General features: G+C 46.4%; 1 protein-coding gene and 1 long non-coding RNA gene across 4 annotated transcripts in view; both read left to right on the plus strand.

Moving 5' to 3' along the window:
• Positions 1–11,974, plus strand: part of LOC112546356 (uncharacterized) — a 30,236-nt gene extending 18,262 nt beyond the window's left edge. The window contains exons 2-3 of the long non-coding RNA XR_003090034.3: positions 10,030–10,129; positions 11,458–11,974. This is a non-coding gene — a long non-coding RNA (uncharacterized LOC112546356). The remainder of the gene's footprint in view (positions 1–10,029; positions 10,130–11,457) is intronic.
• A 3,210-nt stretch (positions 11,975–15,184) lies between these two features.
• The window catches only part of USP22 (ubiquitin specific peptidase 22), a 205,806-nt gene continuing 193,657 nt past the window's right edge, over positions 15,185–27,333 (plus strand). For 2 of the 3 annotated variants that reach the window (XM_075899711.2, XM_075899712.2), the window contains exon 1: positions 15,185–15,792. In XM_075899711.2, coding sequence (XP_075755826.1) covers positions 15,667–15,792 — 126 coding nt within the window. In that variant the 5' untranslated portion in view covers positions 15,185–15,666. The remainder of the gene's footprint in view (positions 15,793–27,333) is intronic. The other variant, XM_089769306.1, reaches the window with a different exon arrangement.

A 27,333-nucleotide genomic window follows, 5' to 3' on the forward strand; every position in this document is an offset into this window, starting at 1 on the left:
TGAAGAGGATCACCTGATAATTGCTCTGTTATGTACATTCCTCCTGAAATTCTGGTACAAGCCACTGTTGGATACAGGAAATTTAGCAATATGGATTAGGATCTGATGTTCCTCATAATCTCTTATGTTCTCTTAAGTTAAGACTATTGATTTCACTTGGGCTGTCTGTGGGTCTGAAGTAAGCCTGTGCAAAAGAGGCTGTGGGAATAGAGCCTAAGAGCTTGTCTATACTTACCAGAAGATTGACGCTCCAGCGATCGATCTTCCAGGGTTTAATTTAGCTGGTCTAGGAAAGACCCACTAAATCAAATGCAGAGGGCATCCCCATTGACCACAGTTCTCCTCACAGTTGCAAGGAGAAAGGGAAGTCAAAGGAAGAGTTTCTCCCATTGACCTCCTGTTGTGAGGCTGCCCCAGAAAATCGATGTAAGGTACGTTAACTCCAGCTACACATATGGAATTGCATATCTTATATCGATTTTCTCCACCAGTGTAGACCTGGCCTAGCCCCGAATAGTTCGTAGTTCGGGTGATGTACACGGCAGAGGTATCATTAATACTGAGCTATTTGTGATGTGGCATAGAGTTTCAGGGGCCCAGAATAGGACAATCCAGACCTCGTTCCTTCTCTAGTAATCACCGTGTTCCTAAACTTCCCAGGCCAACAATGATCAGGCCCATCACCATCCCATAATAAAGAAAATAAAGAATTAAGAGTTGTTTTTAAATAGCACAACCTTTAAGCAAACACCTACTAGCAGGAAGCAGGGCCTTGCAAAGTGCACCTAGGAGCAGTTTACAACCAGCGGGCAAGCCGAATGTAGTGAGGGCAAGCGTGTTTTAGTCCAGCTTCAGTGTCCCCCCAGTGAGAAAGGCATTGTATTAAAGCACTTGCAGCATTGCAGTCCTCGCTCCCAAGCCTGGGCAAAAGCTGCTGCGTGACTGCCCAAAGGCTAGGCTTCTTTGTCTCTCGTTATTAATTCTGTTTGTTAGCCTGCTGCTTTATGTATTCCCTTTGTAAACCGATTTTGGTCAACGTCTGCAGCAAATTACCGAGCCCTTAGGATACCTCCGGATTTTTTCTTCCTTACGGGCCACATGGCATTTCCAACAACCACAAAGAAAACCCTCCAGACACCCAAACAAAGCCACCCTGAGAATAAAACCACAAAGGCCTGACTTGCCGGGGATTCCCTGCTTGCCTTCTACTTCAACCCTCCAGCATTACGCTCCTTGCATTCACGCCCTCCCAAGAGCCCGTGCTGCTCTCTGCTCAGTTGCAGGCAATGAAATCAAACAGTGCATTAGCAACTCCTTAATAGGCTTACTCGGTGGAACCCAGCTTCCTTCATTAATCCAGAAAATGAGGGTTGTTTTCATAGTTTGGGGAGGCTAATTATTTAAATGGTGGGAATTAAAGATCATCAGATAGTGGAGACAGATTTTGGTTTTGCTCCCATGGGGGTGGGGGAACGCTGGTTTTGCACAGGTGTGCAACATGATACCATGTGATTGTGCAGTACAGGGAGCAGCAGTCCTTAGACTCCACTCTGTGAACACGCTCAAATGTCTTTTCTTTGCCAGATACAGCAGCTGTATTATTATGGTGACCATCTTTCCCCATGCTTTTTGTCTGCATGCTGATCATGTGCCACTATAGCTTTGTCTTCACTTCACTGCCAGAAAAGTTGTATTTCTGCCACAGGTGACCTTGTAGGAGAATGACAGTGCCTTGTCTCTGCTAGGATTTTACAGTGGGACACTTAATGTGTCAGATAACCTGCTGTAAAAAACATCTTTTTTGCAGCGAAGACTAACAAACATTAAGTTCATTGGCAAGCTGGAGTTTGAATCTACCTCGCACAAGCCTGCCACATTCTAAATTCCTGTTTCAAAGCAGAGAAGATCAAAGCACACTAGGAAACTTCAACTGCATGGCAGCAGGGTCCACATGGACATAGCTGAGTCCTTAGTGGGCAGCAGGCTAGAGCAAGGTAGATTTGTACCTGAGCTTGCTGCAAACCAAGTATCCTATAGACAAGTCTGCAGCATGTGCGTCTGGTATCCTAGGTGGGGAAAGGCACAGCCTTCCCAAAATGCCAGGCATGGCCCTGCCCACGCTCCGCCCCCAGAATGCCTGCTGTAGGCATATTGAGGCCGTGTGTTGCTGCCCTGGGGGCCCAGCTACGTACCCTTCTCCCCCCCGGGTGTTGCAGGCCAGGGAGTCTGGGGGCATATGTATGCATGCTTGCTCCCTCCCCTCTTCATGATGGGGGGCGGGGCTTCAGCGCAAGGGGCAGGGTGGTAGGTGGGGGTAGCCCTATGTCACCGTCTGCCCATGGTCTGCAACTTTATGGAGTTCTGGGATGGTGCACTACTATTGACCGTCATTATGGTCAGAGGAGGATTTGAGTTGAGCAGCTGCTGGCTAGCAAACCTAACACAGGGTCTTTCCCCTGGCTTGAGAAATAGGAACTGCACAGGGCTATCATGCCTGAATGAGGGGGTGGGAAGTCATAGACAGTGCCAGTGCCATCATTTTAGACAAAGATAATGATTCTGAAAGAGAGATGGTTGTTTAACACTCCTCTGTGCCTGTGAAAATCTTCCCCAAAAAGGATGATGACAAGACTAAGTATTATCTGTTCTAGATCATCACTGACAGGTGTTTGTCTTACCAGCTCTTAAAAACCTAATGATGGATGCTCCACAACCTCCCTAGGCAATTTATTCTAAATTACTCTGACAGGAAGCTTTTCCTTATGTCCAACCTAAACCTCCCTTGCTGCAATTTAAGCCCATTGCTTCATGTCCTATCAGAGGCTAACAAGAACATTTTTTTCTTCCTCCTCTTGTAACAACCTTCTGGCTGTGTCTAGACTGGCCAGTTTTTCCAGAAAATCAGCCGCTTTTCCGGAAAAACTTGCCAGCTGTCTACACTGGCCGTTTGAATTTCCGCAAAAGCACTGACTTCCTACTGTAAGAAATCAGTGCTTTTTGTGGAAATACTATGCTGCTCCCGTTCGGGCAAAAGTCCCTTTTGTGCAAAACTTTTGTGCAAAAGGGCCATTGTAGACAGCTGAGATTTGTCTTCCGCAAAAAAGCCTCGATCGTGAAAATGGCGATCGGGGCTTTTTTGCACAATAGTGCGTCTAGATTGGCCACGGACGCTTTTCCGCAAAAGCACTTTTTGCGGAAAAGCGTCCATGCCAATCTAGACGCGCTTTTCCGAAAATGCTTTTAACAGAAAACTTTTCCATTAAAAGCATTTCTGGAAAATCATGCCAGTCTAGACGTAGCCTCTTTGTGCTTGAATGTCCCCTCTCAATCATTGCTTCTCCAGACTAAATAAACCCGTTTTTTTCAATCTTTCTTCTTAGGTCATGTTTTCTAGACCTTTATCATTTTGATTGCTCTTCTCTGGATTTTTTCCAATTTGCCCAAATCTTTCCTGAAATGTCACTGGCTGGATCTACTGCTCCATACAAACAGCCTGCAGAGAAACTGATTTTTTAAATTCTTCTTGCCATTTCCTCTATGTTGTCTTCTGAGACTAAACATGTGAACTTTGCTATGTGTTCAGTTGGAGCCAGAGCCTAGAGTATTATCCAATATAACTGATTTGATTAATACCAGGTTAATTTTGACTCGTTTAAGTCAAAGGCAATACTCCCACTATGTTCAAACAGGGCTAGAATTTCATTGCAGGATGGCATTAAGGCGATTCTGATGAATGGTGTTCAAGAAACGTAAGTGCAACCCTTTCAGTTTTACCTAGATTGGTTACATCCTTCTGCATTTCACTCATCCTCCTGTCCCTCAAAGTATAACATTCTCTTGGGGTGCTTGTGCAGGTGGGACTAAGATTGTACATCTTGGGCAGAGCCCCAGTCACTATGATATGGATTTCCAAAGCAGCTCCTCTTCACCTTTGTACAATCACAGTGCTACATAGAAATCTGGTAGTCATTTGAGGGTTCTGTTAATAGATCACAGTGCAAACAAAAATAAAAAATTATAACAAAAAGGTAAAATTGGGACCAGTATAAGATTATTTAGCTCATTAACTGGGTGAATACACATTTACTAAGAACCAAAAGAAACATTCTAGACCCCTTTCAGTAACATTCCAGATAATCTCAGAGAGGGTAGCCAGGTTGGTCTATAACAGTGATTCCCAAACTTTTCGGCATCACGCCTCCTTTTTGATTTTTGCGAAACCCTCACGCCCCCCCCCCAAAATAGCAGCAAAACTTGGGGTGGGATTGACGGGGAAGGGGTGTGGCTGGATTGCCTCACGCCCCCCTGGAATTTCTTCACACCCTCCCGGGGGGCACACCCCCCATTTTGAGAACCCATGGTCTATAACTTTAAAAACAACGAATAGTCCCGTGGCACCTAAGAGACATAACAAAAATATATATAGCATCATGAGCTTTCATGGGCAAAACCCACTTCCTCAGATGATGAACTGAAGAGAGATCATGTTTTCAATAAATATTTTTAAATAAAACACTCATTTTTGGCAAAAAAAAAAGTTAAGTAAGTCAATAGTGTTGCACAAAAAATTAGTTTAAAAACCAAGGCTAGTTTTCAACACAAACTTTTTATTCAGACTATTTCAACCAGCTTGAGTAATGTCATATGTCGCCTGACTGTAAGTGCAGCATGGGCCAGTCAGGAATGTGGAACGAACGCCTAGGATATGTTTTCACTGCAAGTTAACTCAAGTTATCTGCACTTGAGTTACTGCTTTTGATGTAGCCTTACTGAAATGAGATTGGTCACACTTAGAAATAATGCGTTCTGTGTCCATATTGGCACTGCGCTCACTCTTAAGTGACTCAAAGGCTTTTAGATGTATATCCCATAGTTCTTTGTGTTGTGGTAAGCTGAGGCAGGGCAGTGTGGGGGTGAGGGTGAGGGTGGGGGTGGAGAGAGGTGGGGCAGGCTGAAGCACCCCCCACCCACACACACCGATTTGTACGGGGATGTTGTTGACAGCTCTCCTTCGACAGGGAGTGAGAGGAAAGAACACAATTTTCTGCATTCCTCGATCTGGCTAGGGAGTGCAGGGGACAGACAAACCTAGGACCAGCCTGCCTGCAGCTAGGTGGTCCGAAGGGCCTACTGGGGATCAGATGGGCTGGTGTTCAGGGCTGGCCAGCAGCCCAGGGGTTGGGCCAGCACATGGGGCTGGCTCGCAGCCGAGGGGTTTGGTTGGATGGTTTGGCGTTTGGGGTTGGCTAGTGGGCCAAGGTCAGGCTGGCACTCAGGGCTGGAAGGTGGCCCAGGGGTCTGGCTGGTGCTTGGGGGGCCAGCCTGCAGCCTGGGATGGTTTAGCTGGGCTTCTCTGGCAGCCTGGGAGGGGTGTGGGGGGGGCTCTAGCAGATGAGGGGGGTAGAAGGGATGCAGTGGAGCCTTGGTCTCAAGGGGTAGGGCTAGAGGAGAGCCTCCCTGAAGGGGCGTGCCTCCCTGAAGTGGACATTCAGACACCATCCATGCAATCAACTCCAACTTACACCTTTTTTCAGCCTCTTGGAGCCAAATTCTGCACTAAGCTACCCATCTGTAGTTTCTTATGGCGGGCCAGATCCTCAGCTCATGTAAATGATCTGATTAATTTTATTGTTTACACAGGGCTTTACAAACATCAACACCCATGACTTTGTGTGATAGCTAAGTAATATTCTCTCATTTATAGTTGGGAAATCTGAGACTGAAGTAAAGTGACTTGCTAAAGGCCACAGAGGGAGTCAGTGTCACAACTGAGATTAGAATGCAAAAACCTTTGCCCTCAGTCTCATATTTAGTCTCATGTTTTCAGGCTATAAAGCTGTCACTCCTGATAGGCAGGTGTGAGACTGGTTGCTAAGCAGTCAGATCAATTGCAAGCAGCCATCTTGGAAGGAGTGCCATCAGCAACACCCTACCGGCCATGAATTTATCTGAAGTCCCCCAAAAGTAGAGGAAACTGGGGCCATGGTTTTCATAGTCTGTTGGGAATCAGGAACCTGATCCTTAGTAAAAATTCAGAGACTAATATTCAACCTTAGCAACGGGGTTCCATTGGCTTACCGTTCGAGGGACATCTCCCTAACAGAACAGAACTAGGGACTTTGTTTTCATTTAAAACAACTGAAAAATAAGTCATGATTAATTCCAACATTCCTCAATCTTTCAAATCAGAAGTGGGGACCACAGCAGCAAGCTTTGCAGACCTCCAGGGCCAGGTCTGATTATCCTTTATTCCTTCCAGTGGATCACAGGCTTTGCAGTATTTGGCTTGTTCACTGGCTCATACTGTTTGCTCGTTGCTGTCAGAATTGTGTGTAACCTTCAGGCATAGGATATTGGGTGCTTTCTAAAGAATACAAGGTGCCATCTAATCACATTTTGTTGTATAAATCCATGATAATGTCTGTTTTCCCCCTAGCTATGGAAGAAGGCTGTGATGCCTGTAGTGATATTTGCATAATCCAATTACTGCAAATACTTGCTTATTTATTTAGATTTATCAAAATCTCTAGTCCCCCGTCCGATGACCTGAGCGTCTGTCCCATGAATTAAAATACCCAATGCAAAGCACAGTAGAATGGACTGTTGAGCACAGTAAATACATTTTCATCAGCTAATGGGATGATAATAACATAACCTGACCTCCTCCCTGAGGGTACGTCTACACTGCAGGGTTTTTCGGAAAAACTCTGCCACATCCAAGGAACACATTTGTTTTTCTGCTTTTTTTTTTTTTGCGGAAGAGCAAATGAGCTCTTTCGGGGAGCCTTGTATGTCTCATTCTATGAGGGATAAGGGTTCTGCCGGAAGAGGAGGCTTTTCTGCCATTTGTGTAATATGCATAGCTTTTTCCGAAAAAACTCCTAGGCTGTGTCTAGACTGGCAAGTTTTTCCGCAAAATCATCTGCTTTTGTGGAAAAACTTGCCAGCTGTCTACACTGGCTGTTTGAATTTCCGGAAAAGCACTGACGATCTCATGTAAGATCGTCAGTGCTTTTCTGGAAATACTATGCTGCTCCCGTTCAGGCAAAAGTCTTTTTCCGAAAGACTTTTGCGCAAAAGGGCCAGTGTAGACAGTACAGTAGTGTTTTCCGCAAAAAAGCCCCGATCGTGAAAATGGCGATCGGGGCTTTTTTGCGGAAAACCGTGTCTAGATTGGCCACGGATGCTTTTCCGCAAAAAGTGCTTTTGCGGAAAAGCATCCTGCCAATCTAGACATGCTTTTCCGAAAATGCTTTTAATGGAAAACTTTTCCGTTAAAAGCATTTTTGGAAAATCATTCCAGTGTAGACATAGCCCTATAGTGCAGACCTAGCCTCAGTGATAGGGCTTGCCCATTGGGGGCCCTAAGCTAAAATAGTCCCTCCACTCACAATACTAAAACAGGACAGCTCTTATAATAAAAAAGCAAATAGAGTAGGGATGTAAAATCCCATTTTATTGATTAACCAGTTATACATGATGTATAACTGGTTAAAGTGGGGTATGGTGGAGGTTACAGACTGGGGGTGCTTCAGCCCGGCCAGAGCAGCCCCTGCTTGCGATGCCCCTGGTCCTGCCGCAGACAGGGGCTGCTCCAGGAGACTGCCGCAGGCAGGGAACTGCTCCAGTCCTAACTGGTTAATCTTTCACATCTCTAGAATAGAGGGGGCCCCTTGAGCTTCTGGGTACCCCAAGCGATTGCTTAGTCTGCTTATGCCTCGCTTTGGCTCTGACTCAACCAACTCTGTTCCCTGAAGCCTAGGAAAAAAGGTGGGCATTGCAGTGTGCCCGTGTGCATATTGAATCCAGGCCCTGGAACACCAAGAGGGGAGTGAGTTCCAGAGTCTGGCACCTGTCTGTAAGAATGTACTGTTATTGGCTCCTTTCAATTTATATTGAAGGGACTTCTGCTCAGTTGCCTCTACTAATTTCAGAGGCAGCAGCCTGGCACAGGGGAAGAGGTAATCTCCTCCGCAACTTGGACCCTCTCTGCCTAACAAACTAACAGCTTCATTGTCTCAGTCCTACCATCCTGCAGTGGTGTGCAAAAGCCTTGTGCAAGATGCTGAGCACACTAGCCTCAAGCCAGCAAATCGCCAATGTTGTCTTCAAGTCATCATTGTCAAGTCCAAGTCAAGTCTCAAGTCACTACAGTTCGAGTCTCAAGTCTCAAAAGTCACTTTCGAGTCAAGTCCCAAGTCGAGTCTCAAGTCTTAATTTAAAAAAAGTCACGTCACTTTTGTACAAGCCATCAATATTGACATTTTCTGACAATTTTTTCAACAAGTCGATTTAACAAAATTAGCAAGTCTCAAGTCGAGTCTCAAGTCACAAACAATGAACCCGAGTCGAGTCTCAAGTCGAGTCACCTAGGCGACTTAAGTCGGACTCGAGTTCAAGTCGTGGGACTCGAGTCAACAACTCTGCAAATCATGCAAGTCCATTCGTAGCCCTGTTAAAGTCAATATTGGCACCAAAGTGCTTAGCCCTTTGCAGGATCGAGGCTAAAAAAGACCAAATGCAGGTTATTCTGCACATTCCTCTCAAACTCAATTAAGGACTCAGTTAAGAGTCCTAATAAAAACTCTAATGCTGTTCAAATGCCTAGGAGTCTCCAAAGGAAAGAGTTAATTTTCACTAGAGCAAATTAAAACAGCACATCCTTTTTGTATAGGAAAACTGTGCAAACACTTAGTGGAAAAGTACATCTAGGGGATAAAATTAGACTTGCTGCCTCGTGTTCCTGGTTGATCTGTAAAGCCCAGGAGTCTGTCTCCTGGGATGGGATGGCTCGAGGATTCTGTTGCTTTTCTTTTCCATATGGAAGACTTTTGCTTCGTCCCAGCTGAGGTATCATGTAACACTGTTGGCTCTCTAGAGGCAGATCTTGCTGCATGCTTGCAGTAGGCTTAGCTACTGTCAACATTTATATTCCATCATAATTCAGGGGCAAGCACCAATTTGCATAATCTTTAAGGTTTTGAAATTAAAAATTCCTCTAATGGACCCAAGTGTGATTGGTGCAGCTTTCTGCCTCCAGAGGCAAATCTTTTCCCAGTCTGTCTGCTGCACCAAACAGGTTATGGTCTAGAAATGTTCCTCCGCTATCCCCAAGAGTAACTTAAACTCAAGCAAGCTTGTAAACTCTTGTATGTATAGCAAAGAGATTCTGAGTTGACAATTACTACATGACAAAAATATGTCACCATTTTCTGCTCTTATTTTGTTTTGACTGCCATTTAGCTGTGTTATGCCACGTTCACTGTGTGGGCTGTAACAACTGAAAGATATTAGTAGAATGAGAAACATATACACTTCATTTCAAAGTTTCTGATGTATTCTCAAAGAAAGCAAAGGGACTAACAACTTGGTGGATCACTGATCTCTAGTTGGTTGTTCAAACTCTGGCAGTATTCACTGAGTCTGCAACTGATCACAGCAAGCCTCATGAGCTGTCTTTAAATCAAATTTTGGGACAGATTTTTATTGTGATATCGTGGGTTCAGTGGCTCAGTACCACATCAGATTATTAGAGCTGGTGGTGATTGGCTCTATTCACTCTGGAAGAGGTCACTGCAGAGGAAATAATGTCGCAGAAAGAATTTGAGGGGACTTAAAGTTTGAAAATGAAGGCCAATGTTTTCAAAAGTGTTCACTGATTTTCAGTGACTCAATTTTTGGGCACCTGACTTAAAATTCTTCAGGTCTGCTTTTCAGAGGCAATGAATGCCCTCAACTCCCATTGACATCACAGTTGCTGTCAGTATCAATGAAGACTGAGCAGCATGTGTCTCACATTCAGCCCCCAAAATCAGTAGCATTGACGGTGTTTCCAGTTAAATACCACAGATATTTGCTGAAAGTTTTTGGCTTGCTAAATACAGCTGATATTCATACTGATTGGCAAATTAATTATTCAGTTTGCCTGTTCCTTGCATTGAAGCACATACTCTCATGTATGACCGAGCTTTTCAATAAAAGGTAATGCGCCATTTTTACCATCACACTAAATATATGATTCTTTTGCAGCACCATCTGAAGGAAGGAGGGAACTGTGTATTGCAGTCCATGAACTGACACATGATGACAGATGAGAGGAACAGCTACTGATGAAGTAATTTTACATGTTGTAAGTTCTGCCAGTGAATATGCTTTTACAACATGTAGAATTTTTTTCCCCTAAATGATCTCAGGTAATATACAGATTTGATTTACAGTGATAGGAACTGGGGTAGATGACTTGGTAGATGACTTGCTAGTTTAAGGTATGGAGAACAGGTACATTGTCAGGGAGAGGGACCACTGGGAGTTTAAAGATTAGCTTCTGAGTTAAAACTAATTGATACAATTTTTGATAGTTCTTTTGTAGCTGGATGAGAAAGATCCAAGAGAACTCAGATTTATCATTTATTTCCGTCTTTAATTTTAACAGATGATACCTGAGTGCCGTCATAGCTTGCTTACATTTGCTTTTGAGGTAGTTGCTTGTTGCTTGATTAATAAATGTATAATATATTTTCTGTTGGTTTTTACTTGCTAAAGATTTATAGATCTTAAGATCAAGGTTATTTAAAAAAATCTGTCTTTGACATTTCTTAGGTGAGATGTCTCTTTCAATTTCAGATGTCTGTTACAGATTTGCTGTTCAGATCAAGAGAGTATGCTTATTAAATAGCATGCCTGAATAGGAGATGAGACATTTTTTTTGGTTTTGTGTTGCTCTGTGATTGTAAGAGAAACATATACTAGTGTGTTTAAGGCACAATTCAGCTTCCACTGAAGTCAGTGGGAATTTTGTCACTGATTTTATGGGAGCAGGACCAGGTTTGAGTTTTCCCTCCCTGGTCTTATTTGTAAAGTTAACATTGTGGCATCTTTGCCATATCTGAAAGAGTTTGGTTTTATTTTAGTTCACACATACAGAAGTCAGTATAGTGGCTCCCCCTTGCTGTTCGTTGCATTTATGAGTGACCTCATCAAGCCACAGGAAATTAGAGATGCTTTGTGATGAAGTGAAATGAGTTAACATTGAGACCATCAAATTAGTTTTTTCATTGAAGTCAAGAGGGTGCCATACATGTGCAGAGAACAGCCCATACAACTGTCATTGCAGGATTGGGGCCTAGGAATCTAGTTATGATTCATGGGTGCTCTGGTGTTAGGATGAGTAGATGATGGAAGAGGTGTACCACTCAAACAACTGTGATGGGAAACATTATGTTTGAATAAGACAGAAGCAAACATTATATTGGGGATAGGGAGCATTTTGGGGGATGCATGGGCAGCAGCACTATTGCTATTAGTTATTATTATTAGTTATAATTTTATTTATTTATTGACTTAGCATCATCCTTGGCTGCCCAAACAGACCTTTGACTTTGTGGAATAGGAATTTCAGGTAGAGAGGCTAAGAAATGTGTGAGCCATGAAGACTGAACTTCTCCTGTTATCCCGCAGGAAATTACCCCCAGATCATGGACACAGTGGAAAGGCAGAATGTGGGAAGTTTGCCCTGCTGCTGGTCTGTAGATAAACAGGACTTTATTCACTGGAGCTGTCAACACAATACATTTCACCAATATTAAATCCCACAATTATTTTGAAATGGAAATGTATGGAAATATGAATATTATTTGCAAATAAGGTTTTTAAATAATTAGCAATAATTTTCACACAACAGTGACTTCGTATCCCTTATTTCTTTTTTCAAATGGTAGCAACTCTAGGTAACTTTGAGACAAATATTTGCCCTTTGATATGCTGTCACAATTCTCTTTGACTACAATGAGAGTTGCACCTACAGGCCTGAAAACAAAATTAAACCACACAGTGTTTTAAGTATTAATAAGGCTGATATAGCAGTTTCAGCTGAGTTTAATGTTTGGGATCCCTAAATAAGTGCTTAAATAATGATAGCATGAATTAAAAAAGATTGGTAAACCAAGTGCTTCAGCACTATCTTTTTACTGCACAGTCTTCCCACTGCAAGTACAAAAGCAATGTCTTCTGCAGCACCTGCTGTCTGAAACAGCCTCTGGTATCTCTCTACCTTTATCTCTACAAATCTCTGCCAAAAGCCTATCTTTTTCCCTCTTATCTATGCCCGTTGTCTCCCAAAGTGTTATGTAACTTTGTAAGTATATTAACTCTGTAGTGTGTAGCAAATAATGTATGAGAGAGATCCAAATATTTTTGTATTTTTCCACTGGCTTGTTATTTCCTTATGTATTAATTTACAGGATGGGGCTGAAGTAATACCAGAACTAATTCTATCAGAGTACTTCAGTGCCTTACCAATGGAAATGCCATCAAATGAGGTGTCATTGTATTAGGCCCCTTGAATGGTTCTTAGAGGCTGAAAACAAACACGCAAATTCTAAAATATTTGAGCTCAACTTTGGTTTCCCGTGAATATCAAGAAGCTTGAATTCCTAAGGCTCATGCACGCATAGACTTGCAGCTTTTGTGAACAAAACTACAGCCTCACTCTGATTTCAGAGTGTATAATGCATGGTGCTCCCTGTGGCTCGGAGAGGCTAACAAAACAGGGGCTGTATGTATGTAGTTGGGTTGTACAGTTACAAGAGGGAAACCAGAGCACAAGAGAACCTTTTCTATTTGCATGTACTCCTAATTGGTGTGGAGCCAAGGACTGCCAACGTGAATTACCTATAGGCCAGTGCCACCACCAGTTCACTAGCTGAATGTGGAGGGTATTTTGAGCCTGTGGCAGATAGAGCTGCTATGGCGTCGGTGGTGGATGCCTTGGCCTATGGTGGGACAAAGGAACTGTGTGGCCTGTGGCGGGTGCTGAGGGCCCATGGCTGGGTAGGGTGGCTGTGTGGCCTGTGGCGGGTGCGGAGGGCCCGTGGCTGGGTAGGGTGGCTGTGTGGCCCGTGGCTGGGTAGGGTGGCTGTGTGGCCTGTGGTGGGGCAGGATGGCCCGTGGCTGGGTAGGGTGGCTGTGTGGCCCGTGGCGGGTGCGGAGGGCCCGTGGCTGGGTAGGATGGCTGTGTGGCCCGTGGCGGGTGCGGAGGGCCCATGGCAGGGTAGGGTGGCTGTGTGGCTCGTGGCGGGTGTGGAGGGCCCGTGGCTGGGTAGGGTGGCTGTGTGGCCCGTGACGGGGCAGGACGGCTGTGTGGCCCGTGAGGGGGCTGTGTGGTCTATGGCAGAGCAGGGTGGTGTGTGGCCAGTGGGGTGGGGGGCTGTGTGGTCTATGGCAGAGCAGGGTGATGTGGGGCCAGTGAGGGGGGGCGGGCTGTGTGGCCCGTGGCAGAGCAGGGTGGTGTGTGACCAGTGAGGGGGGGCTGTGTGGTCTATGGCAGAGCAGGACGGCTGTGTGGCCAGTGAGGGGGTGGGGGCTGTGTGGCCCGTGGCAGAGCAGGGTGGTGTGTGGGCAGTGGGGTGGGGGGCTGTGTGGTCTATGGCAGAGCAGGGTGATGTGGGGCCAGTGAGGGGGGGGGCTGTGTGGCCCGTGGCAGAGCAGGGTGGTGTGTGACCAGTGAGGGGGGGGCTGTGTGGTCTATGGCAGAGCAGGGTGGTGTGTGGCCAGTGGGAGGGGGGGGTGGGGGGGGGCTGTGTGGTCTATGGCAGAGCAGGGTGATGTGTGGCCAGTGGGGGGGGGGGCTGTGTGGTCTATGGCAGAGCAGGGTGGTGTGTGGCCAGTGGGGTGGGGGGGGGCTGTGTGGTCTATGGCAGAGCAGGGTGATGTGTGGCCAGTGGTGGGGGGGGGGCTGTGTGGTCTATGGCAGAGCAGGGTGATGTGTGGCCAGTGGGGGGGGGGCGGCTGTGTGGTCTATGGCAGAGCAGGGTGATGTGTGGCCAGTGAGGGGGGGGGGGGGGGGCTGTGTGGTCTATGGCAGAGCAGGGTGATGTGTGGCCAGTGGGGGGGGGGCTGTGTGGTCTATGGCAGAGCAGGGTGGTGTGTGGCCAGTGAGGGGGGGGGGGGCTGTGTGGTCTATGGCAGAGCAGGGTGATGTGTGGCCAGTGGGGGGGGGGGCTGTGTGGTCTATGGCAGAGCAGGGTGATGTGTGGCCAGTGGTGGGGGGGGGGGGGCTGTGTGGTCTATGGCAGAGCAGGGTGATGTGTGGCCAGTGGGGGGGGGGGAGGGCTGTGTGGTCTATGGCAGAGCAGGGTGGTGTGTGGCCAGTGGGGGGGGGGGGGCTGTGTGGTCTATGGCAGAGCAGGGTGATGTGTGGCCAGTGGTGGGGGGGGGGGGCTGTGTGGTCTATGGCAGAGCAGGGTGGTGTGTGGCCAGTGGGGGGGGGGGGCTGTGTGGTCTATGGCAGAGCAGGGTGATGTGTGGCCAGTGGTGGGGGGGGGGGGCTGTGTGGTCTATGGCAGAGCAGGGTGATGTGTGGCCAGTGGGGGGGGGGGGCTGTGTGGTCTATGGCAGAGCAGGGTGATGTGTGGCCAGTGGGGGGGGGGGGGCTGTGTGGTCTATGGCAGAGCAGGGTGATGTGTGGCCAGTGGGGGGGGGGGGGCTGTGTGGTCTATGGCAGAGCAGGGTGATGTGTGGCCAGTGAGGGGGGGGGGCTGTGTGGTCTATGGCAGAGCAGGGTGATGTGTGGCCAGTGAGGGGGGGGCTCTGTGGCCTGCTCTCCAGGGGCTGTGCCCTGCCCCCCCAGGAGGAAGGGGGGAGCCGCCCCAGCGCTCTGTGCTACCCCGCCCCGCTTGCAGGAAATCACTGGGGTAACAGAGAAGCTGCAGGGATAAGCGGATATGACAGCAGCCCTGCCCCGCAACGCAACCTGATGCTGTGGGCGCTCCACCCTGAGCGCCCCGTCCAGCCAATCCCTTCCCCGAGCTGCCTCCCCACGGCCGCGCCGGGGCCAATGCGGCAGCGCTCATTGCAAGAGGGGCCCCGCCTCTCTCGTCTCATTGGCCCGCTTGCCCTGCCCATCCCCTCCGCAGCGCCCGCCTTTTCCCGCTGGAACGTGTGGAACAGGGCGTCGCGCCAATGAGGCGCCGGACGAGGCGTTGCCCAAGGCTGGAGTGACAGGCCTGGGACCAACGGCCGCGCGCCTCCCCCCGCCTCCCTCCCCAATGGTGGCGGGACAGAGGGGCAGGCCCACACCGCCTCCTGCCCCTTCCCTGTTGGTCGGCCCCACTCCGGGCCTGGCGGGCTAGGTTGAGTTCGCAGCAAGGGCCATTAAACGCTGTGGGGGGAGGGGGAGCGATTTAAAGAGACAGGAGCCGAGCGGGCGGCCGGCTGGGGGAGCAGCAGCGGACGAGCCCCCTCCCCCCCGCGGCAGCACCTCCGCCGCCAGGGTCTCCCCGAGCCCCGCCGGCTCCCAGCGGCCTCCATGAGCTAGCGGCAGCGGCGGCCACTCCGGGGGCGGCAGCGGCCGCCGCCTCCTCCTCCTCCGCGCCAGCCCCATCTTTGTGCGCTGCCGCCCGGCCGCCGCGCTTTGTTCGGCGCCGGGGGGGAGCCCGGCCCTCGGGGCGAGCCGCTCCCCGCGCCCCGCTGCAGCTCGCGGGGGCGGGGGAGGCCGCGGCGCCGCCGGAGCCCGCGGCGGGCGGCGTGAGGGGGCCGGCGCCTGGGAGCGCGCGAGCGGCGGCTGCGGCGGCCCCGTCCCGTGTCCGTGCGGCTGCCAGGGGGAAGGGGCCGGCTCGCTGCCCGCCGGCCCGGCCCGTCGGCGGGCGGATTGATGAGGGGGGGTCGGACATGAGTCCGCCGGCCGCCGGGTGCTGCCATGTGACCGGCTTCAAGGTGGAGAACTGGAAGCAGAACCTGCGGGCGATCTACCAGTGCTTCGTGTGGAGCGGCTCGGCCGAGACCAGGAAGCGCAAGGTACCGGGGGTGGGGGGGCAGGGCCACACCCCGCTCCGCCCCACCCAGCGGGGCCCGGGCCCCGATCCCGGCCGCCCGCCCCGCACCCACCGGGCCCGCCCTGGGCTCTCCCGCGGCGGGGAGGGGGGCTCCGCGCTGCTGGAGCGGGGAAGGGGCTGTCGGGGTCCCGCGGGCAGGGAGAGGCACCGTTCAGCTCACGGGAGGGGAAGCAGGGGATCCCCTTAAACACCTGCCCTTGGCGGAGGGGCAAGCTTGGGAGGGGGCGGCTGCCGCAAGGGCTTTCCTGGCCTATGCAGGGGTGGGAGGCTGGACCGAGCGCCGCCGCCTCCCAGGTGCTGGGGGGAGTGAGGGTTTCCCGGAATCAGGCAACTACTGCATTGCTTGTCTGCGGGGGAGGGAGCGCTCCCAGGGCAGATGGGCATGGCCGGCCTGCAGCCGAGCTCTGGGCACTGGGAGGCAGTCTCCTGCAGAGAATAGGCTGCTTCCGATCACGGTCTGGTACAGTAAGTGACAGGCTGGGATAAGGAAGGCGAAAGGGAGAAGTGGATCTTTAATTCCCAGTGTCACCCTCTAGTAAACTATTGCATGTAGCTACAGCATAGGTACTTAAGCAAATAGAGTGCAGCCTTTGGGAAGCATGGGATACACAGGCTGAGGTTTGTCTTGCATCTAATTTAAGGAGCAGTATTGGGGGGAAAAAAGAGAGAGGAGCTTGCAAATCATGCTTGCACATAATGTGTATTTAGGAAAGGCTTAAAGACACAATGACTGGAAATAAGTGTGCAGATTTTTGTGTCTGTGGAATGCCTTTTTTATGATTTAATGCATCCACTGGTAACTGAATCAGAAAAAGATTCCTAGTGTGGTGTGAGGAAGGTGGGAAATAAAGAATTTTATGCACCGGAAAAGTGAGAGCATTTTGCTCTTTCAAATGTGTAGTGAAAGTACTGCACAAATAGTAGCATAATGAATATGTTAGAGAAGACTGATGGGCCATATTTGTGTAAAACAAGCTAATTACTAAGCTAATATTTTAAAAATAGGTTACAAAGACATGTTTCTGGAAAATTGATCTGTTAACTGTTCACAAATTCTTTTCCTTTGAATCAACTAGTTCTTCAAAGTGACTTTGCAGATTTCTCTCAGTGATCATCTTAATGACTAAAAAGGGTACTGCAACTGCAACTCAGACAGCAAAGCTTTCTCTTCAGGACAGCAAGGATAAGGCCTAATGAAGCAATCAATTACATCTCTTGTAACTTTATTTCATTAGATTATTTAAATCACTCAGACAAGTAGAGCTAGTTATAGAATGAAAGACACAATATTCAGAAATTAGGTAGATTAAAAAGGCTTGTGAAAGTTGTGTTCATAGAATCATAGAGCTGGAAGAGACCTCAGGAGGTCATCAAGTCCAGCCCCCTGCCCAAGGTTGTCTCTTTAAAAAGAGACAGCAAATCGGACATTATTTAGTCATCTAATATTCAAGCAGTATTTAATCTAGCTACAGGCATATTTGAATATTTATGTTCCTCTTGTAAGTGAATGTAGCTTAATACTTCAGTAACAAACTTTTTTGTACCCTGTAATAATTCAAAACACAACTTGTTATATGAAAGATAATGACTTAAATGAAAATATACATTCGTGATGATTAGTTATGTCCAGTATACTGTGATACACAATAGGCAAAGATGACGTAAGAAGACTGAACAATATGAGATAATGGGTCTTACTGCTAGAGTGACAATGTTTTGATTAACAACATGAATATTTCCTGTCTTTTCACATTGAAAGTACTTTTAAGAATAGTTCATTTTGAATGACTGTTCTATGAATTGGAAAATAATTTTATATTCCCGTGGTATGTTGCCACATCCATAGCATTGCTTTGATATTAAGACTATGCCCCTCCATGTATATGAGTGCTAGTTTTGAATCCTCATCAGTATATAGCGATAGATAGAAAAATGACTTCAGAAAAACTGGACCTTGGTTTTCTCAAATTATGGCACTGGTATTTTTTCTGCTGAAAACTCAGTCACAAAATCTTACTTGTTTATTGCTGTAGAAATCATGTACAATTACTGTCAGGTTTTATATTAATATGAAGATTCATTGAATAAACCCTGCCTTGGTAACACGAATCTACCATGCAAACTGTCTTGCACAGTTGGTTATCCAGTGAGTGATCATCAGTCGGTCATTCTTTAGGTTTTTCAGACACTAATCTTCTACCTTTACTTTTGGAAGGATGAGTCTTAAAAATCCAGATAGCAGTAGAAACTGCAGAGGGCAGAAACAGACCACTTCTGCAGCTTTACTAGGTTACTTATATTGCTTGCTGCATTATGTTTTAAAAGACCATTTCAGCACTGCTTGTTTTTTGCCATTTGTTTTCAGTCTGCTCTTTTTTTAACAAATATGCATGTATGGTCTTAAACTCTTAATAAACTCTAAATTTACAGAATATTACATAGAACAGCTAGAATTTTAAAGAGGTAGCTTTCTAAAGAATCTGAGTTTATTTCCTTTTTTTGTTTTTAATCAGAAACAAGCCAGGACTATAACACATACAATTATAGCTGTTCAGTCTTGGTGTAGGGCACCTTGTGTACAGACTCCTAAAATATTTTTGTGGCTCTGAGGCTTTATCTACACTGGGACTTTGTAGCCACTAGCATAGCGAACTGATGTGTTTTCATCAATGCAAATCATTAGCGTAGGCAGGATGCATTGGTATAAGATCATTCTGGTTTCAAGATTAAACTAGATGGGTTTATGAAGGGGATGGTTTGATGAGATAACATGATCTTGGTAACTAATTGATCATTCATTATCAGTGGGAAATAGGTCAATGGAGGGATGTTAGGAGTTACTATAGAGAACTTTCTGGGTGTCTGGCTGGTGAGTCTTGCCCACATGCTCAAGGTTTAGCTGATCGCCATATTTGGAGTCGGGAAGGAATTTTCCTCCAGGGTAGATTGGCAGAGACCCTGGAGGTTTTTCGCCTTCCTCTGTAGCATGGGGTACAGATCACAGCTGGAGGATTCTCTGCATCTTGTGGTCTTCAAAGTATTTGAAGGCTTCAATATCTGAGATATAGGTGAGAGGATTATTCTAGGAGGGGTGGGTGAGATTCTGTGGCCTGTACTGTGCAGGGGGTCAGACTAGATGATCATAATGGTCCCTTCTGACCTTAAAGTCTATGAGATGAACTACTGAAAATAACAATTAATACAAGGGATGTAAAATCCCAGTTAATACTAACTAGGTTTACCTAATGTTGAACTAGTTAACAGACTAAAGCGGGATCTCTGCTGGGGACTGCTCCAGAGCAGCCCCAAACCCTGCACTTGAGCTAGCTGCTGGCTCCCAGACCCCTGCTGTGGAGCAGCCTCTGTCCACAAGGGGCCTGAGCTCCCTGCGGGCAATGGCTGCTCTGGATGCTGGAGCAGCCTCTGCCTACGGAGCACGTGGGCCCACCACGGAGGAGCTCTGCTCCCGACAAGAGTGGCCCCTGTCTTGGCGGGGTCCTTGTTCAGCTGGAGCAGCCCCCTCCCCCAGGCAAGTGGGGAGCTGCTCCAGCCCCCACTGGTTACCAGTTAACTGAAACTGGTAAAGACATTACCCGTTGAGGGTGATACTTACAGGATAACTGGTTAACCTTTTACACCTCTGATTTATATCAGTGTACCATATCTGAAGTAGGGATTTGTGCTGGTGCAAATGTTTTAGTTTAGTTGTGTTGGCAGCTAAACTCCAGTGAAGGCCAGACCTTATCTGTTAGGGGTTTGAAAAATGCATGTAAAGAATGAGGAGGAAATCCAGAGAAAAATGTATCTTTGTGAAGCTGTGATGAGTGGGATTGAACATGCGAAGTAAGTCTTGATGCTTGTTGTCTTCAAACAGGATTCTAATGAAGAATGAGAGATGATTGTGTTTGTGTATACTTGAGTCCTGGACATCTGCATTTGTAACTTTTGACTCATCTGGTTATGATAAGCACTGTCCAGTTATTTTCAAGACATCTTTAATTATAAGACTTGAATTAGGTGGATAGAAAAACAGAATAGTTTCTGCTGAAAGGAGTACTAATTTCTGTCAACTCATTGTTAGATGGCTACATATATATGAATTAAGTGACTTTTCACTCTCAGGGATAGCGGATGAATTTCCGTCCCTGGATTTTCACTCAATATACTTAGATCTGAAAATGGTCATATTTTAAATTAAATAGGATTATTTGTGCATATAGGTCCTGTAAGAAGACATATGTTGTTTGCCCCCCAAATCTAGCTTTGTGTTAATGGATGAAAAACAAAATAACTGACTAGAAACAAAAGTGAAACAGACCTCCATTTTTATCCAGTCTCAGATACATAAAAGTGAAATACCTAAATGGTAAAATCTAATTTTAGACTTTAATAATGTTTCTTAGGGTTTTAAGTTCAATGCCAGTGTGGAAGACAGACACACTTAAAGCCTCAGGTAAGCCAATCTTTCTCTGCAGTGCTGAGTCGTCTTGAGAGGGAGATGTACTTTTGCCCCCAGTCATTTATGATAATCATATCTTTGATATTTGGGGTTTGAGCTGTTAGTATGCTAAGTGCAACCTTCAGAACTTAAGGGACAGCCACCTACTTCACTCTGGTTGGTAGGAATGCTGAAACTTGAAGGTAAACAGTCTGTCCCCCTTCCCATCCTGCAAGGCTTGGTGTTGACTGTTTCTATTCTTTAAGCAAGTAGTGTTTATTAAAAATTAAGCTTGTAGCTATTTGGGTGATCACTGTCTTGTATGCAGAATGCTATTGGAACTCTCAGGCATGATTTTTCACACATTGCTGGTCAGTCAAAGCGTACCTGGCAATCGGGCTAGGCGTTGTTGTCAGTGAGTGCATGTAAAATGTTTCTGCCTGTCTTGAAAGCATTTACTGGTTTGAGAGATGTTTCCTGTACATATAAGAGGGGGTATACTGGAAGTACCAGTATGACCTCTCAAACAGGAAGAAATATTCTAAGTGCAACTTCCTGTGAAAAGTGTCCTTCCTTTCCACACATTTGTTCCACGTGGGAAAGGTTTCCAGGCCCCCCATATCCAATCCAAATAATTTCACTTTAATCTCTCTGAGTATTAATTCCTCCATATTTAAGACAAAAGTAACTCTTTACTTTCTCTAAGGTTATGGTTAAGAAATGAACCAATTATTGTGCATGTTCTGGCAGATAAAAAACCTGTCTTCTCAGTGGTAGATATTCCAGTTCACAGTTCAACTCAGTTTCTATTAAATCCTAGTTCATTGAGTGGCCTCTGCACATTCCAACTCATAGTATGCTGTGGTAATGTAGTCCAATGATGGAATGTTGAGTGGCACACCTGGTATTTCTCCTTTTAACTTTCCTTAACATTTTGAGAGATGTTATAGGGAAGGAGTACTCCATCTATCTCAGTGCTTTCCAGATGCTGCAGCAAATGGACTAGGAACCTCAGAAGACTCATCTCCACGGATGTTTTAGGATTATTGTTAGAAATTTCATCCTGTTGTTATAAATAAAGTTTATTAATGTTTATTACAGTACTGCATTGGGGCCAACCAAGAATGGGATATTGCTGTGATAGGTCCTGTTCAAACAGAGTACTAAGAATTTATAATCTAGACCAGTGTTTCTCATCCTTTTTTTTTTTTATAAAGTACCTGTTAAAAATTATAAATACCCCCAGTATCTACAGTTTTCGGACACACAACATTTTTTTTCTACCATCACAACTCATTTGTTTCAACAACTTAATCGTAGCTGGGTGGGTGGTGAAATTTTTGGGTGTAAAAAGTAGAAAAATAATAAAACGCTCTAAAACTTAAAACAAAAATTAAGTTTGCTCTAAATTTCAGTTGTGCTGGCATGCCTCCCAGACTTCTCTCGAGTACCCTTAAGGGTACTGATACCACTGGTTGAGAAACACAGATCTAGACAGACATTTTATAATCTAGTATCTGGGGTTAGCTTCCTCTCTGCAGGTTTCCACCCAAGGCTGTATGGTGAAGGCAGGAGAAGTTGTAATGCCTCCAAAGTGGTGGGGGCTGGGCTGTACAGTTTTGAATGCTGGGGGAAGTGGCCAGCTGGGCCCTATTTTGCCACCCTCGCTCTAGTGCAACTGTCTCTTTTTTGACTGCTCCTACTGGCTGGTTCCTGCATTTCTCCACACCTTTCTTCCCCCTGGATGCATGTGAGTGCACATTTACAGATCCAATGACAAAGGTCAGGATTCAAGGTAGGTGCACTGTCTTGCTATATTTCCTGCATTGGATGCTCATATGAGAGGTCTAGTTTGCTTGGGGAAAGGACTTTTTCCTTTGTAGTGCATAGCACCTTTTCCGCAAGAGCTCATGAGGAGCATCAGATCTAGCTCCAAGCCTTACTACTTCAGGAGGCCAAAGCTCCAGTTCCATAACCAATGGTTCCATGAGTACTGAGGCTTGGGTTGCACATTAGCTTCTAAAAGAATAAAAAAAAACAAGATCTCTCTAAAATCCCCCCCCCCACACACACACACTTCTGGAGTGAATGCAGAGCATCTGGTACTGAGAAGTTCTAAGCCGTCAGATCCTAGCATCGGATACAAATGTCTGCCTCTCATAACAGAGCCAGTCCTAATGGGAGTGTGTTTGGGGCCAGAGTCCTCCCATTCCACATAAGAGTATGGTTTAAAATACCACTTCTTGCAGGCCCAAGCACAGTTCTGGGTTTCTGTCAGATCTCCTGAGGTCATTTCCAAAGATAACCTTGCACAGGGCAAATACTTAAAGAAGGATAATTCCCCTAATGTAACAAGCACAACGGTTGTGGGTGTATATTTGTCCAAGTACATCACTCACATTTGCACTTCTGGGACATTTACTGCTCTAACTTTCCCAAGAGTTGAAAGACCCAAGAAGCAGATTCAGTTTCCCTAGAGCTTTCACTCTTTCTCCTTAAAACTCTTACAGGCTCATCAGGAAGTTTTTCTCCTTTTCAATTTTAAGAATGCCAAAGCCCCTATGTTCCTTACTTACTTACTGTCCGGGATCTGAGATCAGAGCCACAATCTGGCATTAAATCTAGTGGTGACAAGTTAATGTACAGTGTCTATTCACATCACCTGAAAAGAGTGGGAACTAGAATAATCACTATACAGAAACTACGTACTGGTCATATAAACAGAAATAACTTTATCCTATTAGGTATTTAGACAAGGAACCTAGCAACTTCCCTCTTATTGTCCCCTGTCTAGATTAGGGATGTTAAAAAGTGGGTAATTCGCTAAACATGTAACCACTAACAATTTCAGTGTTTACATGGTTACAACTGGCTCTTGGCTCCCAGCTGGCTGGGTGGCTCCCACCTACATCTGGCTCCTGGCTCCCACCCTCCGCTGCTGCCTCTGATACAGAGGTGGCAGCTAGCCCTTTGGGAGCTGGTGTGGGAGCCTGAGTGTAACTGTGAATGTTAACTGATAAGCCCAGGCTTATTGGTTTAACCATTTACATGGTTATACTTTCACATTCTTAGTCTAGATATTATCTGGACATTGAACAAACTCATCTTTTCAGGGATCTGTCCCTTTCTAGAAGTCAGGAAAAGCCTTAGAGCTGGGAGCTCTGTATCCAGTGTATGTCTATATCATCAGAGTAGCACTCGTGAGAAGAATTGTGGGGAGCTCTCAAATACCAGGACACTGGTCTGGAGCCTGATGGTCAGAGAGATCATAATGTGGGAGATGCAACAGCATCTTCCTCTTCTGAAGATGCCATTCATTTTAATGTAGACTCTATTCTGATTACCATTTCATGAAAGACCCTTTCTATGTCAGAGATATGTAATCTGGTTTAATACATGGGGGTCCCCTTCTGACAGTAAGATCACTGTAAAATTTCTAGATTAGAAGAGTAGTTGAAACCAGACAGGTTTGGGCAAATCCCACCTCGAATTAGGCCATTTTAAAGAAGATAAGACAAGCTTTAAAAGTTACCATACGGGGTTTTCCCCCACACATTCACTTTCAACTCACTGGCGGTTGTTTCAGTTCAAAGAACAAAAGCAGGCAATGCGCAGTTTTGTACTGTCTGAGAGGGTGAAAATGTGAACACTGAGAGTATAAGATTCTCCTCTGTCTCTTTAGACACTATCGTTTCAAAAGTACTAGGCTGTAATATCTAGGTATTAGTTTCATCTTTTGGAGAAAGTGACCTTATATAAGGACCTACCTGAAGAGCAAAGGAAACTGGCTAGGGTCTTATTAGCAGAGGGACAACTAGTAGATGAACACTTAAGAATCTCATTTGTTGTATCAAACTCTGCAACAAGAACAGTAGCTTCAGCCATCACTAAGCATACATGAGTTAGCTCTGGTCTTTCTCCTGATACTAGAGCAAGTGTGAAGGTGAGAGTTTAAGGGCAAGGATTGATGAAATCCTAGGGAAGTTGGATGCTATATCAACAGGCACATTGCTAGGAATTTATCAGCTATCAAGGAGGAAGGTTGGTGCTTCTGTTATGTCAGTATTAACACCAGCAAGTTTCTGCTCAATTTCAACAGAGGAGAAAAAGCTTGAATCTGTGTAAAGGACAGACAACCTCTTCTGCTCAGGCTTTAGATCACAGGTTTGCAATGAGACTTAAGCCACGCCCCAGTTAGTGATCAGCTTTCTCACAACCTCCCGAATATCACTGTCTCATGGGGGTACCTTCTGATGAGAACCTTCTAGGAACAGAGCTTTGCTGACTCTTGGAAGCAGGAGCCATATAGAAAGTTCCAAGGGGATTCTATTCCAGATACTTTTGATTCCAAAGAAGAACAGTGGCTTCCGTATTATCTTAGACCTGAGAAAATGAAACACTTTCAGCAATTTCACATTTCCTCCCTCTCTATCCAACATTACTTCAATTCTCTTGATTTACAGAAGGGCTGTGTCTACACTGGGCCACTTATTCCGGAAAAGCAGCTGCTTTTCCAGAATAACTTGCTAGCTGTCTACACTGGCTGCTTGCTTTTCCGGAAAAGCAATGACGATCTACTGTAAAATTGTCAGTGTTTTTCTGGAAAAACTATGCTGCTCCCGTTCGGGCAAAAGTCCTTTTCCGGAAAAACTGTTCCGGAAAAGGGCCAGTGTAGACAGCACAGTAGTCTTTTCCACAAAAAAGCCCCGATCGCGAAAATGATGATCGAGGCTTTTTTCCGGAAAAGCGCATCTACATTGGCCACAGACACTCTTCTGGAAAAAGTGCTTTTCCGGAAAAGCATCCTGCCAATGTAGACGCGCTTTTTCCGGAAATACTTATAACAGAAAACTGTTCCGTTTTAAGCATTTCCGGAAAAGGGTGCCAGTGTAGACGTAGCCGATATGTATTTCTAGATGACTGTCAGGCTTCATATTGGAAATACTTTGGATTCTGTATTGATGGGGAGTTGACAATCCTTTTCATACAGGGGGTCCATCCCTTCAGCCTTTCTGCTGCCCTGCCCCATATTTACAAAATACACTGACCCACCACTGAGCATCTAAAATGGGATATACATAACTGAATTAAAAGGGACCCCCACAAGGTGGTCTTTCCAAGGGTGACTCACATGCTTCCTGTTTAAAATATTGGACAGAACATCCTGGAAAAAGTCATTTCCTACATAAAGAATTCCCTCTTGGGCAATTTTGGACTCTGTCAGGAAAAGCCTTCATTCCAGAGGAACAGTTTCTGAAAAGTGAGTCAGCTACTTTGAGACAGTAACAGAACTCGACCTGACATCACTCTTCCTGATATTAATGGGGACTCATGGCCTGTGTTATAGGTGCAGCCTCTTCTGAGGTACTTAACATGAGAACTGTACAACATTGCCAGACAATGTGCGCTAGCCAAGTTTTGACAAGGATTCTCCCAAGAAGATGGAGACACAGCATGTCCCCGCTTGAAAAGGGAAGTATCCAATCCACCAGCTCCATCAGCAGTTACCATCAATTCTTGCAACTTGGGATGGTCAGACCCCTCCAGATATCTAGCAGTTCAGTCACTGGAACCACTTGGGGAAGTTATATATCAATCTAGTAGACTTGAGGGTAGTCCACTCAATGTCAAGTTATTCCTTCCTCACCTACAGAAGAAGTAATCTAAGTGTTATGGAGAACATGATTGTATATAGTGTGTAAACAAGATACTAAGGATGTAAAAGACTAGTCAACTATCTGATAAGCATTTGCTTATCGGCTAGTATTTTGACTAGTCAGCTAGTCGATTTTCCCCTCCACTTTGCTGCCTCTCTAAGAGAGGCAGCAAAGGGGGGGTGGGGAAGAAGAGGTGCTTCAAAGTGGCAGCAGCACTGCCACTTTGAAACCCCCAGGCAGCTTTTCAAAGGGGCAGTGGCTGCACAGCTGATCCAAGGATCGGCTGCGCAGCTGATCCAAGGATCGGCTGCGCAGCTGATCCAAGGATCGGCTGCGCAGCTGATCCAAGGATCGGCTGCGCAGCTGATCCAAGGATCGGCTGCGCAGCTGCCCCTTTAAAATGCCGCCTGTGCACCTTAAAGCAGCAGCCGTGGAGCCCAGGTCAGCTGGGGACTCCCCAGCTGACCCTGGGCTCCACTGCCCCTTTAAAATGGGTGGAGGTGGCAGTGCAGCAGCTTCCCCTTTGAAACTGCTGCCTCCACCCTTTTTAAAGGGGTAGTAGAGCCCAGGGTCAACTGGGGACTCGCCAGCTAACCCCAGGCTCCTTGCAGCACTTCCCTGGAACCTAGGGTCAGTTGGGAACGTCCCAGCTGATCCTGGGCTCCCTGCTGCAGCAGAACCTGGGGTCAGCTGGGGATTCCCCAGCTGATCCCAGTTTCCAGGGAAATGCTGCAGGGAGTCCCCAGCTGACCTTGGGCTCCTAGCGGCATACAGTGTAGCATGGTGCCCAGGGTCAGCAGGGGACTGAGAGTCCCCTGTTGACCCCAGGTTCAATTGCTTTGAAATTCACAAGAGCCCCTGATGAGGACTCGTGCATTTCAAAGCAGGCACCCGGGACTTCCTGTTGGCCCCTGGGCTGTATGCCTAGTTCCACATTTCTCCTTTGAAATGTACAAGAGCCTCAGCAGGGGCTCTTGCACATTTCAAAGGAGGAATGCGGAAGTGCCTATTGACTAGTCAATTAACTGCATTTTTTAACATCCTTACAAGAAACATGGTTTTAATTCCAGTCAGTGATTGAAGGAATCTGTGGGACTTGTCCCCATGACACTTACCCCCCTTTCCATACATTTAGCAGGCAGTGATGGCATCCTAGTAGATCAGCTGAACAGGGACAAAAGAACTGCTCAGTCTCTAAAGATAGTGACAGATGACATATTTGCTATATGGAAATAGATCTGTTCACAGCAAGGTACAATGTCAAGTGTCTTGGGTTGTCTGAGAATAGGTCTCATTGGCTTTATCTTTACTCTTTCCATGAGAGAAAACAGGGAAAGGCGCCGAAGTACCTGACTGCTGTCTTGCCCATGCTAGGGCAATGATTTCCAGATCCCTCTGTTTCACCTTG

The sequence above is a fragment of the Pelodiscus sinensis genome, chromosome 15 (assembly GCF_052426305.1).
Source record: "Pelodiscus sinensis isolate ZL-2025 chromosome 15, ASM5242630v1, whole genome shotgun sequence".
Lineage (NCBI taxonomy): Eukaryota > Metazoa > Chordata > Testudines > Trionychidae > Pelodiscus > Pelodiscus sinensis.